At 45.3% G+C, this 16,177-nt stretch overlaps 6 protein-coding genes across 6 annotated transcripts; 2 read left to right on the top strand and 4 right to left on the bottom strand.

Annotated features, from left to right (window-relative positions):
- Positions 1-4,500: 4,500 nt before the first annotated feature.
- Positions 4,501-5,965, bottom strand: LAJ45_01415 (uncharacterized protein; the record flags this gene model as incomplete). Its single annotated transcript, XM_046111010.1, has 4 exons — positions 4,501-4,549; positions 4,628-5,474; positions 5,540-5,699; positions 5,765-5,965. The coding sequence occupies 4 exons, from the start codon at positions 5,963-5,965 to the stop codon at positions 4,501-4,503; spliced, it is 1,257 nt and encodes a 418-aa protein (XP_045976188.1).
- Positions 5,966-7,060: 1,095 nt separating this feature from the next.
- LAJ45_01414 (uncharacterized protein) lies at positions 7,061-7,460 on the bottom strand (the record flags this gene model as incomplete). Its single annotated transcript, XM_046111009.1, has 2 exons — positions 7,061-7,154; positions 7,333-7,460. The coding sequence occupies 2 exons, from the start codon at positions 7,458-7,460 to the stop codon at positions 7,061-7,063; spliced, it is 222 nt and encodes a 73-aa protein (XP_045976187.1).
- Positions 7,461-7,681: 221 nt separating this feature from the next.
- LAJ45_01413 (uncharacterized protein) lies at positions 7,682-11,102 on the top strand (the record flags this gene model as incomplete). Its single annotated transcript, XM_046111008.1, has 5 exons — positions 7,682-7,753; positions 7,873-8,105; positions 8,185-8,549; positions 8,620-10,313; positions 10,362-11,102. The coding sequence occupies 5 exons, from the start codon at positions 7,682-7,684 to the stop codon at positions 11,100-11,102; spliced, it is 3,105 nt and encodes a 1,034-aa protein (XP_045976186.1).
- A 756-nt stretch (positions 11,103-11,858) lies between these two features.
- On the bottom strand, positions 11,859-12,333 carry LAJ45_01412 (uncharacterized protein; the record flags this gene model as incomplete). The annotated part of the gene is made up of 3 exons (XM_046111007.1): positions 11,859-12,014; positions 12,076-12,223; positions 12,293-12,333. The coding sequence occupies 3 exons, from the start codon at positions 12,331-12,333 to the stop codon at positions 11,859-11,861; spliced, it is 345 nt and encodes a 114-aa protein (XP_045976185.1).
- Positions 12,334-12,988: 655 nt separating this feature from the next.
- Positions 12,989-14,383, top strand: LAJ45_01411 (uncharacterized protein; the record flags this gene model as incomplete). The annotated part of the gene is made up of 4 exons (XM_046111006.1): positions 12,989-13,099; positions 13,184-13,235; positions 13,298-13,599; positions 13,673-14,383. 4 exons carry the CDS (start codon positions 12,989-12,991, stop codon positions 14,381-14,383), a joined length of 1,176 nt encoding a protein of 391 aa, XP_045976184.1.
- A 204-nt stretch (positions 14,384-14,587) lies between these two features.
- Positions 14,588-15,484, bottom strand: LAJ45_01410 (uncharacterized protein; the record flags this gene model as incomplete). Its single annotated transcript, XM_046111005.1, has 5 exons — positions 14,588-14,614; positions 14,680-14,876; positions 14,946-15,016; positions 15,123-15,344; positions 15,477-15,484. 5 exons carry the CDS (start codon positions 15,482-15,484, stop codon positions 14,588-14,590), a joined length of 525 nt encoding a protein of 174 aa, XP_045976183.1.
- Between the last annotated feature and the right edge of the window lie 693 nt (positions 15,485-16,177).

Below are 16,177 nucleotides of genomic sequence, written 5' to 3'. Positions count from 1 at the left end.
GGGTTGCTAGGTACGTAATGAGGGGGGCTAGGGTTAAAGAGGGAAGGTGTTCTCGAACCCTGAAGACGCGGGATAATCGTTTCCTCTTTTGGGGAGGTGGTGGGCGAGTGATGCCTGGTGAAGTACGATCTTTTTTTTTTGTTTAATTCATTAATTGCATGCAGAAGTACGATCATTGATATGCCTTTAGTGGTTTGTGAGAAGAAGGTTTCGTAAAGCCAATGAAGGCTTGGCAAGATATAAAAGAATGGTAGCAGTGCGGGTCTAGTGTTTGGCTTTAGCTGTGCTCCAAGATCCCGCCCTGAGGGACTTATTAAAGCGCACTCAGTGAGAGAAGAACGATCCAACCTCTAGATTTGTAGCTTTCTCTAATCAACGACTACCTGTATTCATCCCCGGCTTTTTTTCTTTTTTTCTTCTTTTTTTTTGGCCGCATTAATATCGTTAACGATTAGCCACTCCTGGTTCAATATAAGTAAAAAAGAGCACCCTCCAGTAAATACACCTACATGGTAGTCAATATACATCGTTAGCTTTGAGAGCAGAGTCAAATCAAAAACCAGTAAATTTATCTCTTCATATGTATCAAAAACAGCCCAGAAGATGGGGTGAATCCACTAAATAGACGCGATTTTTTATCCATGTGTCGTCTAGAGTGCACAGGAACATGTGCCTGGGAAATATATGGTAGAAACCCCACCCTACAGTGGTATGAAAGGGATCAAGGATAGATATCATCCCGCCTAGTTTTGCCTGAGGGCTTCGTCGTGAAAGACGTCATAGGCGTTGGAAAGAACTCAAATGTGTGTGGGGACGTTGAGAGTTAGCTTTGTTATTGGAAAGGATGTATCGTGGAGCGGAAAGACACCGGTGTAGCCATCATAGACCGATGGTAAAGGTATCAACGGGATACTTCCAAAGAGGACACGTGGGAGGCGTCACCTTATGTCTTTCCCCCTACGGTACTACATACCCCCGTAGTTTAATCTAAGGGCGAAGGTCTTATATACCACGGATCTTAGTATTTTAGGACTCGAATACCATCAACCTTTTTTTTTTAACGGACTCAGATACCATGTACCACTATTGATATTACTTTACATGAACGCTCTTTTAAATCTAGCTGTATATGACTGCGATTGATCTCTGCAGTTTACTTAATCATGTACTTGACGGCAAGTGGTTTTTTGTGCCCGGGTTGAACATGATTGTGCTTGTTGTTGATTAGGCTATTGTACTAATTAATTCTCCTCCATGGATCCGGTCGCTCTTGCCGCTACAACAATAGCTATAGCTTCTCTACCAGTACGATCCTATTTCCTTATTTTAAAAATGTCAAAAGTAGAGAACAGCTGCCCTTCTGTGGGAGCGCTGCCAAAGGGATTATTAACGAGACTGGTCATGGCTGTTGGTTTAGTTCACGGCACTCACAGGATATTTATTGGTCTCAAGACTACAGCATCTGTCATTTACTGCAATGGTATATTTGTCATTTCTATATGAACATTTAAAAGTGTTGAGGCCGGTGGATGGTATCCGAGTCCATTTTATCAAAACCCGTAGTATATAAGACCTTCACCCTTAATCTAAACGACGAGTTCAATTTAGTTAAACCACATATATAGCATTGGTTAAGCCACATATAGTGGTCAATCAAACCACAAATGGCATTTATTTTAGTTGAACCACTCTGGCACGGTGGCGGTTCGTAAACCATAGGGACGTTCTACATGTAGTGCTATATACATTATATAACAAGGGCCATTTCCTAATACGATTACTCTCACGGTGGAGCTCTCTAGACGCGTAATAGTTTAAATACATCCCCTGCCCACTAATACAACTAATTTTATATAGGGGTTTGTCTCTGTGGGACAAAAAACCTGATGGGAGCTTCATGCCCCCCTTTTAAGTATTGTTTTCCTGTCGTGCTTATGGTGTAGCTGACGTATGGCTCCCGTTTTACAGATATCAAGTTACACATCCAATTAGTATTAGTAAATTAAGTTCCAATAGCTAGAGTGACCGTACCCAGCTTAAACGCATAGAGCATATAGGAATACCCCAGCACAAAGCCCTCCTTTTGCTGTATATATTATAGTCAGCTGTCTCTAGTTATAAAAGCATAAACCAACTAATCTAAGTTCAGGAGCTAGTTGTTTAGTAGAGTTTGTAGAGGGTTTGTAAATCGAATATCGAGTGATATTTCATGATTATAATACCCTTTGTGTGTCGCCAACCGCCGCCTGGTTCGTTCCCGGGAGGCTAGGAATTTTTTCGTTGTCTCTTGTCTAAATTTCTTCGTTTTATCTACCTAGGTCCAGTTGATAGGTCTATATTAGTTCTTGTCGCGTCCGCGGATTTTAGTTATACTTGTTGACGCTCGCTGCTCCCATTCATATAGCTAGGGGCACTGTACCAGTATTATCAAGTCTTGAATTGGTACTCAATTCATCTCGCTTTCCAACTATACACTTATCTATCTGCCTTCATCACCGACTTGAGTTGCAGCTTATAGATCTTAGAACGTCTAAAGCTCGGCCTAGTGCGCCGGTCGGCCACACTACCAAAAGTCATACCAAACTATAAATAGCCCCATGGCCCGAATAGATGCGGGAATAACTGATCTTTACGCGCTTCAAGGATCCAAGGTCTTTATACACTCTACGGCGCTATTCCCAGCTCCCAAGAACTAGAACCAAAGCCAAAACCAGTGCATCTGTAGCAATGTATTATATTAAAGCCCCAGACCCCAAATACGAGCCAGTTTACGAGCTTTGGAGCATCCTATGAAAGAGCTAAACGATTTCCTCCAATACATCACCCGCGAGAAACTCCTATTCTACCCCACGCCGAGCTCCAAGTCGTGGCTACTCTCCATCCCCTATGATCATGACCTTACTCTCTATAGCTCTAGTAGCCCGGACACTGTAGCCGTATACATTTCCGCAAGTATACCAGTAGCTGTTATTATATTCTTTGCTGCGCGCCCGACTAACTCAGTAGGTGGGGTTAACGAGAAAGATTTAATTAGCCAGTTAGATAAAGTCCCACCCAGAGAAATCTTATCTAAATCAAACACCAATCCGTCAGGTTGGCTTTAATTAGACATGTATAGCCTTATTTTATTGTTTCAAATTCAGTAGTTCATGAATTATCACTCGGTTACAGTAATCCTAGTTGATGTGAATTCTATATGGCCTCTGAGTCGACATCTAGGTTCACATGTGTTCGTCACTGGTAAATATAACTACAGTACCAGTAATGGATGGATGTTCCTCTATGCCAAGAGTTACACGGCCGGGTGTGTAAAGGCCCCTCTGTGTATCGTATAGTTGTCACTCATGCAACAAAATCTCACATACCTTGTACCTACGAAAAATAGTTCAAAAAGACGAGACTGATGGATATTAGAAGGATAGAGGTAATATGATGAAGCATTTAGCTACATGACATGTCTAACTTCGCTATCTTGTGAAGCTACATGTAGATACGAAACATACTATCCGAGATTTTCGAACATCGGTTGCGGCAGGCCGTCAGCAACGTCTCACAAACAGAGAAATTTTAGTAGAAGTTTGCGTGGGGATTATCGATGTGTGTTGCAACATGGGGGGGGGGGGGGCGCCCGGGGTACTTAGATTACGTACACCAACAAGTGGGGTAGATAGCTCGTGGAACTTTTTCTACGCTACACACCCGCCTGTGGCTTCTGTAGAGTCTATGGTATCCTGGCACCAACGGTGCATAGATGTATTGAGTACCAAGGTCGCTGTTCCCCCCATTCTTATCAGCGCATTGTAATCGAAAACCCAGTGACTCCTTGTCTAATCTTATTCTTTCCTGATCCCGATCCCATTCCCTTGCTACTCACTCGATCCTACGAGCCATGATTTGTATGTTATGTTTCCTTGTTGACGGTGACTTCGGCACGGGTGCATGGAATCCACAGGTGACGAACATTCCTAATCGAAACTCAACCAGTCCCAATGTGACATCTAAAGTAAATAAAAAAGCAATCTTGAATTGATAGTAGTATGTGTCAGTTACCACCACAACAACTACATACGTATCTAGTAGCTCATATAGGTGGGTTTAAAAACAATGCTTGATTCTTCCTAGATTTATGCAGTTTGATACGCACCAGCACTGCCAACAGATCGCCCACACTTATATATATCCAGAAACCACCACCCTCTCGGTTCTAAAACCGGTGAAATGGCAAAAAAAAAAAGAAGAGGAGGAGGAGGAGGAGGAGGAGGAGGAAGAAAGGGGAAAAAAGGGGGAGGGGGGAGGAAAGAACTATAAAGTGGTGAAAGGGGGAGAAAGAAAAAAAGCAGAAGAAACGTACTTAAAACGTAAATATAGATAAAATACCAACGCCTGTCAGAGTATTACACAAAAAAAGCAAAGAAAAAGCTTCAACATATCACCAAGTTTAACCTTCATAAAGCTGGCCATAAGCTGAGTTATGTATGTGCGAATATTGACTAGACAGTCTCATTCATACATAAGGCTCTGACCCATCTTTTCACTGGAATCTAACAACCTATAGTGTCCCATAACAAAGGTCAGTCCCTACGCATCTGTAAAGCCGACCCAAAGATCCTAAATACGGGAAACATACGAGTATTGCTTTGTCAATACACACTCTCCACCTTTCTCCATGTCTACGTTATAAACATAAAAATATCCATCACTAGTGACGACCATAATCTGCGGACTAGTGCTGCTCAAAGCCACGACGCTTCTCACACCAGCATTTGGTAACTTCACAAACGCAAAATCTCGGCTTGGTTCCCACATCTCTGTCACAGCATGTGGCAGGTAGCCGCCCGCTGCACCGGCAATCGTGCGACCAATGTGCTGTGACGACCTTCGGATCATTGATCCAAATGTTCCTGACCCATTCCGGCGTCTTGACTCCATATAATGTTCAAAACCAGCTCCAGCAGCCCCTGCATGGTTTGAAGGAGAAGAGCCTACTGAGCCTGTTGGCGAGATACCTCCTCCAGAGTCAATGCTACGACTTGAGGATGCACCTTCAGAAATCATACCCCCAAGACGGAATATGTGTACTGTTTCTGTCGCCGATGAAACACAGAGTAGTGTAGACATAAGATTGAATGACATGGAGTAGATCCGCGATGGATATGTCCCACGCCGGAATTGAAATACTTTCTGTGCCGCAGGAACCGCGAATACTCGGATAATAGTGCCTTTATCGGAGGCAGTAGCTAATAACGTACCTTCACTATTAAGAGCTACGGCAGAGAGCGGGGATTTGTGAGCTTCGATCACGTTCACAGCTTCGAGTTTAAGGGCATCAAAAAGAAGGACATCCCCAGAGGGTGGAGGAGCTGCATTAGAATTTGTGGGAGCATGGGAAGGTGGTGCGAATGGTGTTGAAGTAGAAGTGGGGCGGGGGTAGGCGATATAGCACCTATCAGATGAGGGCGAGAGTGCACAGATGGCTAATAAGGAGCACAACGTATTAATAACAAAGCTTCCCCCAAAAAAAACAGGATACTAGTCCTACCATTGGGATTAGACGAAGTCTCTATGGTGTGTAGAAGCTTCATATTACTGATGTCATAGACATAAATCTGCTCTTCAAGAACCACAATCAAACGCTTCCGGTTCAGTTTGACGGCCAATATGGAAGTCGGGAACGTCAGTTCGCAGATTGTCGATTGCCTCTGGGAGCGTGTCAGATATGCATTGGTAGAAACTGGGAGTTGTGAAGAGAAACCCCAGAACCAACCTTGGTATTGGTGATGACCAGCCGGCGAGGCGACAAGATAAGAGCTACCAAAGAGGTTGCGAAAAGCATCTCTATAATAGAGATGTCACCTTCCTTTTGCTCATAGACTTTACCAAACGGCTCACAGTTGTATATCCGGTATCCGGTTCGAGTACCAACAGCAAGACATGAGAAGTCTTGGTTGAAAGTGACGAAGTTCATGGTATTAGGAAGCGAAGAAGCCAGTGCTATTACAGTGTAGTGATAGTAGTCCAAATATGTGGATCCACAGGAGAATAAGACTCTTTAGAAGATTGATAATAGCTGGGATGTGGTTTATTTGAACTGTTGATGATGTCGATCGGTGACGGTAGTGAGGGATGGTGGTAGGAAGTTGGAGGTGATGATGATGGGTGTCTCGCATGGAGGGGAGGCTGACAGTGTATTCTATGTAGATCTAACTCGAAGAGGAAAGGCGTCCGGGCAATGATCTGCACACGCCCGACTCCTCGTTACCATCCAGACGTTGGTCTTATTGACTTCGTCTATTTGAAAACCACGATACCTGCTGGGTTCGGATTTGTTCTATTAAACACAAATCACTCGAATCTACACAGTTTCCATTCGAAATACAAATTACAAAACACCTAGAGCCTATAACTACATGTAGCGGAATGCAGACTAGGCGCCCTAGCTGGAGATGCATGTAGTACATACATGTAGGTACATGTATAATAGAGGGACTGCTACGGTAGTAGCTCAGTAATCCAGTAGGGACTCTTCAATTTTAGCTGGGTTTTGTACATGGCGAAATTGTAATGCGAATTCACACAATCGTCCTGTGGCGTGTGAAGATGGCCTGGTTACTGAAATCATTCAAGGTTAAGAAGAGCACAGTATGTAGATATATACATAAGTTCAACATGTATCTAGCAAAGAATTACATGTATTCCTGTAAGTATGCACATGAAGTACTTAGTAGTCGATACCCTACATATCTCGGCCCATGGAGTCTAGATTTCGGCCTACAATGTATCTTCGAGAAAGCATGGCTACATGCAGTAATCCCTTTTACTACACTTGGCGCGGTTTTGTATGATATGCAATAATAGTCTGTTTTTAAAACGTTAAGTCTTTACGACAGTAATTGCGAGTAGAGTGCATACGTGTCTCTTGTCACTTAGCGTACCGGTACCTACATGTAGAGTACTCTAAAGAACGCCTACGAACGATCTTCTGGGGCGCTTTCGTCTCCAGATACATGTACATGTATGTACGACCCGGTAACTTCCATTGCCTTTACCTTCACAGCAGCCACTAGAAAGCCGTTGACACTTCAGGTTTCATCTGCCGGGAGTTAAGGCCTTGTGATCTGAGCCGGAAAGTTAGATGTTGCTCGGCTCGGGTACGTCTATGCAGTTAGGACGGGAACTACAGAGTTTTGTGGTATATGCACAATTTTTAGAGATTTTTGGGCATAAGGTACAGACTTAGTAGTGTATATCCGAGGATAGAGAGCGTGGGTAGAGTTGATGGGCTCTACTTCTACTCTACGTATAGGTACATATGTATTTTACCATACTGCTTACCTCTTGACAGAAGGCCCATGCCGAGAAGACGAGACGATTAGCTGTGGTTGTTGTAGACATGCATGGGGCGGGTACTCGAGGTCAGCGATGGCCATGGAGGTGAAGATAAGGATCGAAGCATCTGGCATCTGGGCCCTGAATAAGTGTGCAAGGAGGCTGAACGGTGAGGCTAGCCACCCCAGGGAAAGTCCCGGCAGCCGCCCATGCATGGGACCCCTCAGCGAAAGCCACCACCCGCACAAGAACTTAAACACAGACCAAAAGTCACGATACCGTTGAAAATGTCGATTTATAACCACCACAAGCTCCTCTACACCACGAACCTTTCACATCCCCATCAGTAGTCGACATGGAACCTCCTACGAAGAAGAAAGATGGCCCAAAATCAGAGAAGGAGAAGAGAGACGGCGCAATTATGGGTGTATGAATATTTTTTCCCTTCATTTCCAGTTTATAATTTCCCCACTTCACCCCCTGGAGCCAGAATCAACCTCTGCTTTCGTACCACAGTGATTTCTGTTGCTGAACACCATGAGATAGACAAATAACAGTTCCATCGTCAGCAAAAGAAGTGTCGAGAGACTTTACTCAAAGCCGGATGAACACCAATTTCTGCGTTATTTTGTCAAAAAGCCGCAGAGGAGATCCCCTCTAATAAATAGGGGTTACTGGCTACGTATGCGTGCTGTAGAATATGTGGTGCATTCTTTCCTTTCCGAGGAACCTTTTGACCGCAGGACAAAGAAGGTCGTTATAAATCTAGGATGCGGATAGTAAGTTTTTATTTCCCCCATTTTATCAGTATTGAACTGCCTCGTCGCCCAATACATTAACCTTCTTTACAACTGGCAGTGACCCGTTACCTTTCCAGTGTATTTCAGAAGCAAAGAATGTCTGTGGCGATATCCTATACATCGATATCGACTACCCAGACTTGATTGGAAAGAAAGTGCAAACACTTTGCGAAACCCCGCAGCTAGTAGCCCTCCTTACAGAACCCAAGGTCCATGACCCACCAGTGAACCATGTGCACTATTCCAGCTCAGAATATCTCGCCATTGGCTGTGACCTCCGAGATTTGAAGACACTTCAAGCCATCTTTGACGGTCAGGGAATCACTAAGAGTGCACTTTTCTTCACTGCGGAGGTTTCTTTAGCCTATATGGACAGAGAATCCGTGGATGCACTCGTAGCTTGGATTGCTACCCTTCCAGATGGTAACTCTACTTCCCCTGAATTTATGCGTGTGGAGTCTCGTAGATTTGTGGTTACTTATATCATTTACAGCACGCTTCTCCATACTGGAGCAATTTCTTCCCTCTGGAGATACCCACCCATTTGCACGCACTATGCAGAGGCATTTCAACTCTCTACCCACGCCTCTCAAATCGATTCTTTCATATCCAACCCTTGCCAACCAAGTAGCTAGATATTCAGATCGTGGATGGGGTTCAGTCGATGCAGTCGACCTCCTTGCATTCTGGAGCAGCATGGTCACGGAGGAGGAAAGAAAGTACCTAGAATCTATAGAACTATTCGACGAGTGGGAAGAGTTTTTCCTATTTTGCCAGCATTACTTCATTCTCTACGCCTGGACAGGGGAGAACCCATACGGCCCACTTAGAAAAGAAGGAATGAGATGGATAGGGGGGGAATATTGCTATTTCCCTGACCATAGGCCCCAATACATGCGCTCCCAAAGCTCGGAAGAATCGCGGGTTGAGGAAGGGCTTGATGCGGAATATACTGGGTCTCCGTTATTGAAACGGTGGTTTGGTGCGGCTGCAGAGTGGGGAGGGGGCAAGCTGGTTTACCATGGAGGACTTGGGACAAAAACCAGGATGGGATCTTCTTTGCTTATTGCGGAGGAGCATGAGAAGAACCATAAATGCTCAATCAGCGCAAGCCCAGGACCCGGCGCACGCATGTGTCATACGTTGACCCAGGTTTCTCCCGGAAAGCTATTGCTGGTCGGAGGGAGGACATCACCAGGTCAATCACTAAGCGACGTATGGTTACTTGAGGCAGGGTCTTGGAAAAAAGTACAGAGCCTACCAAGTGGAAGATTCAGACACTCTGCCACTGCAATTGGTAATGGTAAAGTCCTTATCTGTGGCGGTAAGCGGGACAACGAAATTATAGACGAGTGGTTGATATGGAGCGAGTGCGATGGATGGAAGAGGGCCAAAGTCGAGGCAGACAGAAAGCCTTCTCCCAGATTTGGGGCTGTGCTATGCTGGACCGACAAATCATATGGCATATTGAGCGGAGGAATGGATTCCAAAGGACAGGTTCTGGGTGACATGTGGAGACTGGAGATTACCAAAGGCAGTGATACATATACGCTTGTGGTATCGTGGAGCTTCGTCAACCTACTTTCGACAAGGAGCTTGCTGAGGCGGTTTGGGGCACGTGCTGTGTACTTGGGTGCTGGGAGGGTTCTGGTTATCGGAGGTGTGTCGGGAGGTGCACTAATAAAAAGCGAGGATGAGATGGTCGAGATTCACTGTGAGAAGGTTACAGTTAGGGCCATTGACGTTGAATACACCCATGAAGATGGCAGGCTACCGCTGTTGATCGGCCATGATGTTGTGCTTGCTGGTAAAGACAAGGTTTGCGTCATCGGTGGTGGAGGTGTCTGCTTCAGTTTTGGTGGGTGCTTCAATGAGGGAATGTGGACTCTACACGCATTCAAAGACGGGGAAGTAGAAAGCGATTGGAAGATCCTAGAAGAAGGTGAACTACTAGAAAAGAAGAAACGGAGACAAACCTTTCCCTTTGAGGAGAGGAGTGTCATAACACCTAGGCCCAAGACCTCGCAGGCGATGGACATAAAAAGAATGAAAGTTAAAACAGCTGAAGATTTTGAGAGGATTAGAGAAGCGGGAGAGCCCGTGATTATGGAAGGATTGAACATTGGAGAATGTGTCAAGAATTGGTGCCCTGCGTATCTTAAGGAGAAACTTGGAAACGAACGCGAGGTTAGTGAAGGTTCTAATTCTCTTAAGAATTCTACTCACAGATACTAGGTCATCGTGCACTCCGCTCAATCCCAATTCATGTCTTTCCAATCCAAAAACTTCAGTTACAAAACCATGCCATTTGAAGAATTCATAGACATTGCTTTCGACCCCAATGCCCATGAATATCTCTACCTTCGGTCCCTCTCTGCCACCAACCCAACATCGGAACCCGCAAACATATCCAAAGACTTCCCGGAGATAGCTGCCGACTTCTCAATACCTTCAGAGCTTGGTTTCGTCAAAGCCAATGAACACAGCTCACCGTTCCGTATCTCAAGCAAGGAAGTGGGTATGTGGCTTCACTTCGATGTCATGGCCAACGTTCTCTGTCACATTCGAGGGACGAAGAGATTTCGTGTCTATCCGCCTACAGATGTAACGCGTCTCTCCTTTCCCCCAGGGGCATCTTCCTCCACTATCAACCCTTTCACCGAGGGTGATATAGATGATACCTACCCTCAGGAAGCAGTGCTACAACCTGGTGACGTGCTATACCTCCCAGAGTTATGGCCCCATGCAGCACTACCGCTGGAGCCATGCATAGCTATCAATGTGTTCTTTAGGGGCTTGAAGAGTGGGTATGGCATTGGGAAAGATGTGTATGGGAACAGAGACTTAGCGGCATATGAAAAGGGCAGAGGGTTAGTCGGAAGGATTGCAAGGGAATTTGAGGGGCTTCCCGAGACGGCCAGAAGGTTCTATATGGAAAGGCTGGTTGAGGAGTTGGCTGATGTTGCGAGGGATTAGCTTGTTTTGTTTTTGTTTCTGTTATAGTTTCCTAGGGGGTGAATTGGAGTCTTTAATTGCGCGGGAAACTCTCAAAGGGTCAGGATGTCTACATAATGGGGTATTGGTGGTCCCTTTATCATTGGCATTTTGTCTTGGATCAAACTGAACATACTTATGGCCTGTGAGGCTTCACAGCAAATAGAATTAGGTTATGCATAGTCTCGTGCCCATCCCAACGAGCCTAGGATGAACGATATTAAAGGTAAAGGTGGATTCCCATAATGCAGAGCTGTAGTTTGAGACTCTATTACTCCAGCCATGGACGTGTAAACTCATGTAGTCAGCGACGCAAGGAAGCTCGGGGTGAACATTCACATTGAAATACTCATTCTTGAACCTGAGACAGAGAAGACGCGTGCCCACCAATTATACATGCCCGAAACCACAAAGTGTGGATCGGTACCAGAAAGCTTGCTATGCATGAGTGGGTGCCTAAATCCGCAGGCCTTTTTCTTTTTTTCGGTCACGATCAAATGTTTCAAGATTTCAATTTTTGTGTTATTAAGCAGGAAAACACTAACAAGAAAATTACACAACGCCATCCATGGCGAACATGGCCAAAGAAGAAATCCCAATTAAAATACAGACGCCAGCGTACGCACCGGTGTTCCCACGCAGAAAACAAGGTTGATATCAATCAACTCATCTATAAAAATATGCATAGGCGGCTCAAAAGCCAAACCTATCACTCCCATTCTTTAAGGTGCAACGCGACTACTGTTCCCCAGGTCGCTTCGAATTACAAGAGACGATCTTGACTTTTTCTGCCGTAACGCTGGGGTTTGTCCCTTGCTGCTGAAATTTGAATGTGACATCCTTTATCAAAAAGGTCCAAACTTCGTCACAGAAGCGGTACGTGTCCAAGTGGCCCTGGGTTCGCAGACACTATTTAGCTCCCTTGTCTCCGCACTTTCGAGGGCCATAAACAAACCTTAAATGTCAAATTTGCCTTGACTTTATCAGCCAAAACCTCAGTAATGGTGCGATCAAAGTTAGATAAGATCTTCATAGCAAGCTGGGGCGCGATGCGACCCTCACTAATGAGGTCGTCCAGAGCATCGGTGAGTGACATGCCGATGCTACCCGAATAGTGTTAGTAAAGCCCTCATGAAGTGACATCCCGGGCCGGGGACTGAAAGACTATCAACCTGGAACGTCGGTAGAGCTCATAATATGTTTGGTTGTTCATGGCGGCTCAGTTGTTTGGGGTGAAGATGTTGTATTTATGCACAAACGAGGGGCTTAAGAAGGAAGGAAAGAAGTCAGCGAGCTGGGACAGCTGTGCCAAGCAAATCCGCGCCAAGCATTCATAGCTCTCCTCTGTGTCATGTCAGTCATCAGTACCTACATGTAATCAAAAATGCGGTTTTTAATTACTACGTAATTCACTATTACTCCAGATCTGACTGAGCTCCTTAGACAATATGATAGTAGTCTCCTGGAAACCAATTCGCACAAGTACATGTAGGTATTGGGATCCCTCACTCCACTCATTTACTAGAGAAGAGAACCTTACGTAGGTACAGCCGAGTGATTCTCTATGAGCTTGTTAGGTACCTGCCTTGGCTCGAAGGGCCCCGCATACCCTAAATGAAATGCATCGTTAAATCAATTTATTTACCCTGTTTATCAGTTTATTAAACGGACAAGACCATAATTAGGATCCTTAGTCTTAAGATCGTCACACATTTTTTGCCCCGCCAAGAATAATACGCGATGACGGTATAGCACACGCATACGAAGCATGTAGGCGCCAGGAACGGCGCCGGCTTCAATACCTACTTAATACCAACATATTGTACCCTTCCTTCCCTTCTCTTAGTCGCAGTACTTTATTTTGTGAGATGGGGGGCGCACATTACTCAGAAGAATTCCCACTATTGGCCGGGGTCGGCCTATATGCCTCTGATATATCTGGCGACGGAAACTGTTTATTCCACGCGCTCAGCGACCAGGTTCGTACACACCCCTCTGGGGTCAATTGATCAATATATATAGACCTATCACTTTGAGACGTCATATTCTAACTTTTTCCATAGATATACGGTCATGAGAGTAACCATGTAGAGATCCGCGAGAGGGTGGTGGAACGCAAGTGAGCCCCAGTTCAACTTTCTTGAACTAACGTAATAATTCGGTTTCCATTACTCTAGATATGAGGACACATGCAGAATACTTCAAATTATTCCTTGATGTCGATACAGCCCGCAGAGCACCCAAAAGAAAGGCCCATACCGCAGGGTCCACCGTTGGGCCCACCGAGGATGCCATAGACAAGGCTTTCGCCCAACATCTCAAAACCATGTCTCAGCCAGGTGTCTACGGGGACAATATGGAGATTAGTGCTTTCGCACGAGAGTACAACTGCGATGTCAAAATCTACCAACGAGAGTTTGCATACGTCGTATCGGGCGGCGGCGACGGGTCCAAGAAAACGGCGCACATAGCGTATCATGTAAGCTTTTGTCCCCATATACTTAAACTTTTACAAAAAAAGATTCATCTTCCGTTGCCATTTTGATTACTAGACATGGGAACATTACTCGTCGATTCGAAACCGTGACGGCCCTCGCACGGGCCCTCCAAATGTCACTCCAGTGCCTTTAACTGAAGAGGGTAGAAGAGAACAGGAACGGAAGCTTGGAGAAACGTCGTATGTGCTCCCGTGGATGGAAGGGGTGGTTGCTTCGAGTCTACCGTATATTGTCGACCCAGGAAAGATACGTCATGTGTTAGAGAAATGCAAGGGGAATGTCGACGAAGCGGTTTCCCAGTTGTTGGATGAGAACGAAGCAGAGAAGCCTAAATCAACGTTTAGAAGGGAGGATGTCTCAAGGCCAATTTCTCCAAAGTCTACGGAGGAAGATATAGAGGATGGGATAGTAGTGTTGGGAGAAAAAGAAGCTGTGGAAAATGTCGAGGGGCTCAAGGACGAACCGGGCGTAAAAAGGTTAACAAAGAAGGAGGCTATCCGCCCAAAAAGATCTCCTATTCGTTTAAACGGCGATGAGGAGAAGAAGACGCTCAAAAATGATATTCCAAATGACCCGATCTCAGCAAACGAACCACAAACGCAACCCCCCACCCAAAAGCCAAGGCGCGATACCAAACGTGAAAAGAAGCTAAAACAGAAAGAAGCCAAGAAGCTTAGGGATAGGGAGAGGGCTGCTAATAAAAATAAAGAAACCGAGGGGGCTACAACCACTATTACTGTTGGAATCAAGGAGCTGCATGTTTGATTTAAGGGCATGCAGACAATGAGGTAGCCTATGATATAATAAATACCAATAAACACTTTAACGCAAACTTTTGTTTGATGGAATCTCGTTCATTGATGAAATTATTTAACGAATTCTCAAAACAAAAAGCACTTCAAACGAGGCCTCTTGAAAGCCCCTCATCCCTAATGCTCCGCGAAGAAGCAACCAGCCCCACACCTTCTTTTAAGCCCTGTGTTTTTCGATAGCGGACTATATTTGTAAAAACAAATTAGACTTTATTGCGTGTGTAAGTAGTATTCTGGGATGTTTATCACCTTAATTGCAGATGGGTTGGCACCGACAACTTCTGCAACCTTCTCGCCCTTCATGAAAAGGAAGAAAGTAGGCATAGCACGAACGCCGAGCTCCGACGCGACCGACGGTACTTGATCGACGTCAACTTTACAGAAATCTACCTCGGGGTAGTCCTGAGAGAAGGCGACGATTTTCGGGGCAATCATCCTGCAAGGGCCTGGACCAAAGGATATATCAGCATACTACAGAAAATAGTAGAACATTGACGGTGGGAGTGAGTACTCACCGCACCATGTGGCATAACAGTCAAGAACGACGAGTTTGTCACAATCGATGGCACTCTTGAATTCTTCGTGACTTCATCCATCCATCGGAGTCAGCATACCGAAGTGGACATCAAACTAGGGTAAAGTAGGAGCATCTCCCATGTGGGGAAGCTGTTTGAAGAGATTTAGGAACTTACGAGCTGAGTTCTTTGACCATTTTGACAGATGATGACTGAAAGAATCGTTGGGATTGAAGTGGGGCTGTGGTTGTGATGGATAGACGGGAGAGCGGGGTTGAAGGGGAAACCAGGGGCCTTGATATTCTGGTGGAGGAAGGTAAGAGATGAAGCAACTTTTGTTGATTTGCTAGTACCACTTTAATGGGGTGGTGAGTAGGACCACGAAGAAGAGAACGGTGGCTATTTATTTAACACGAGGGTCTGTCAGTAAAGGCGTGCGCCGAAACGTGGTTTGTTCCTTCTACACAAGGATGGGTTTTGACTCGGAATCCTTGGCTTGGTTTTACTTTACGAGAGGCTATGTGTACTTACAAGTGCATTGAGGGATGGGCAGAGATAGATAGAAGGAGCAGGTAAATTCCGCAATAGATGGCTGCCCTGAGAATTAGAAATCACCAAGAACACTGATTAACAATTTGAGGTTCAAAGGCGGAAAGATTTTAAAAGAATTAACTGCATGTATGTACCTACTCGTAGCTTCATAGCGTTTCCGAACACGACCAATATTGCATGACATACAAAAAGGTAGATTTGGCGCTTTTTTGTATGGTATGCAAGAGCAGTCGTGTTCGGAAACGTCATGAATCTACGAGTATGTGACCACGATGTCTCGGACTCAGCCCGTAACTAGAATTGTACACTTTGCAAGTCACACTGCGGTTTGCTACACCTAAGGCTGGGCTCCGATAATATGTCAGCGATGACGCCATCAGCCTCGGCGACCAAGCGATACCGCCAAGCCTCTTACCAGATCTCTGCAGCTGCACAGGTAGATGCCTGGGACCAACTCAATTAAGCGCCGATTATGCTGCTTTTTGAGGCAAAACGCCATGTTTTCAGCTTACTGCGTGTTAATGATGGGTGCATTGCTTGAGCTGCTTATCGGTTTCCTTCAAAACGGCACATGCATGCAGACAGCTTCCCTACTACGAATATTCACATCAATGAGTCCTAGAGTAGACTAACATAGGAACATAAGCGACGGCCCTGGTTAAGGATGTAAATGGGGACCA

Source organism: Morchella importuna (assembly GCF_003444635.1).
Source record: "Morchella importuna strain M04M26 chromosome Unknown Morimp01GS002, whole genome shotgun sequence".
Taxonomy (NCBI): Eukaryota; Fungi; Ascomycota; class Pezizomycetes; order Pezizales; family Morchellaceae; genus Morchella; species Morchella importuna.
This window is presented reverse-complemented; position numbering and strand designations above follow the sequence as displayed.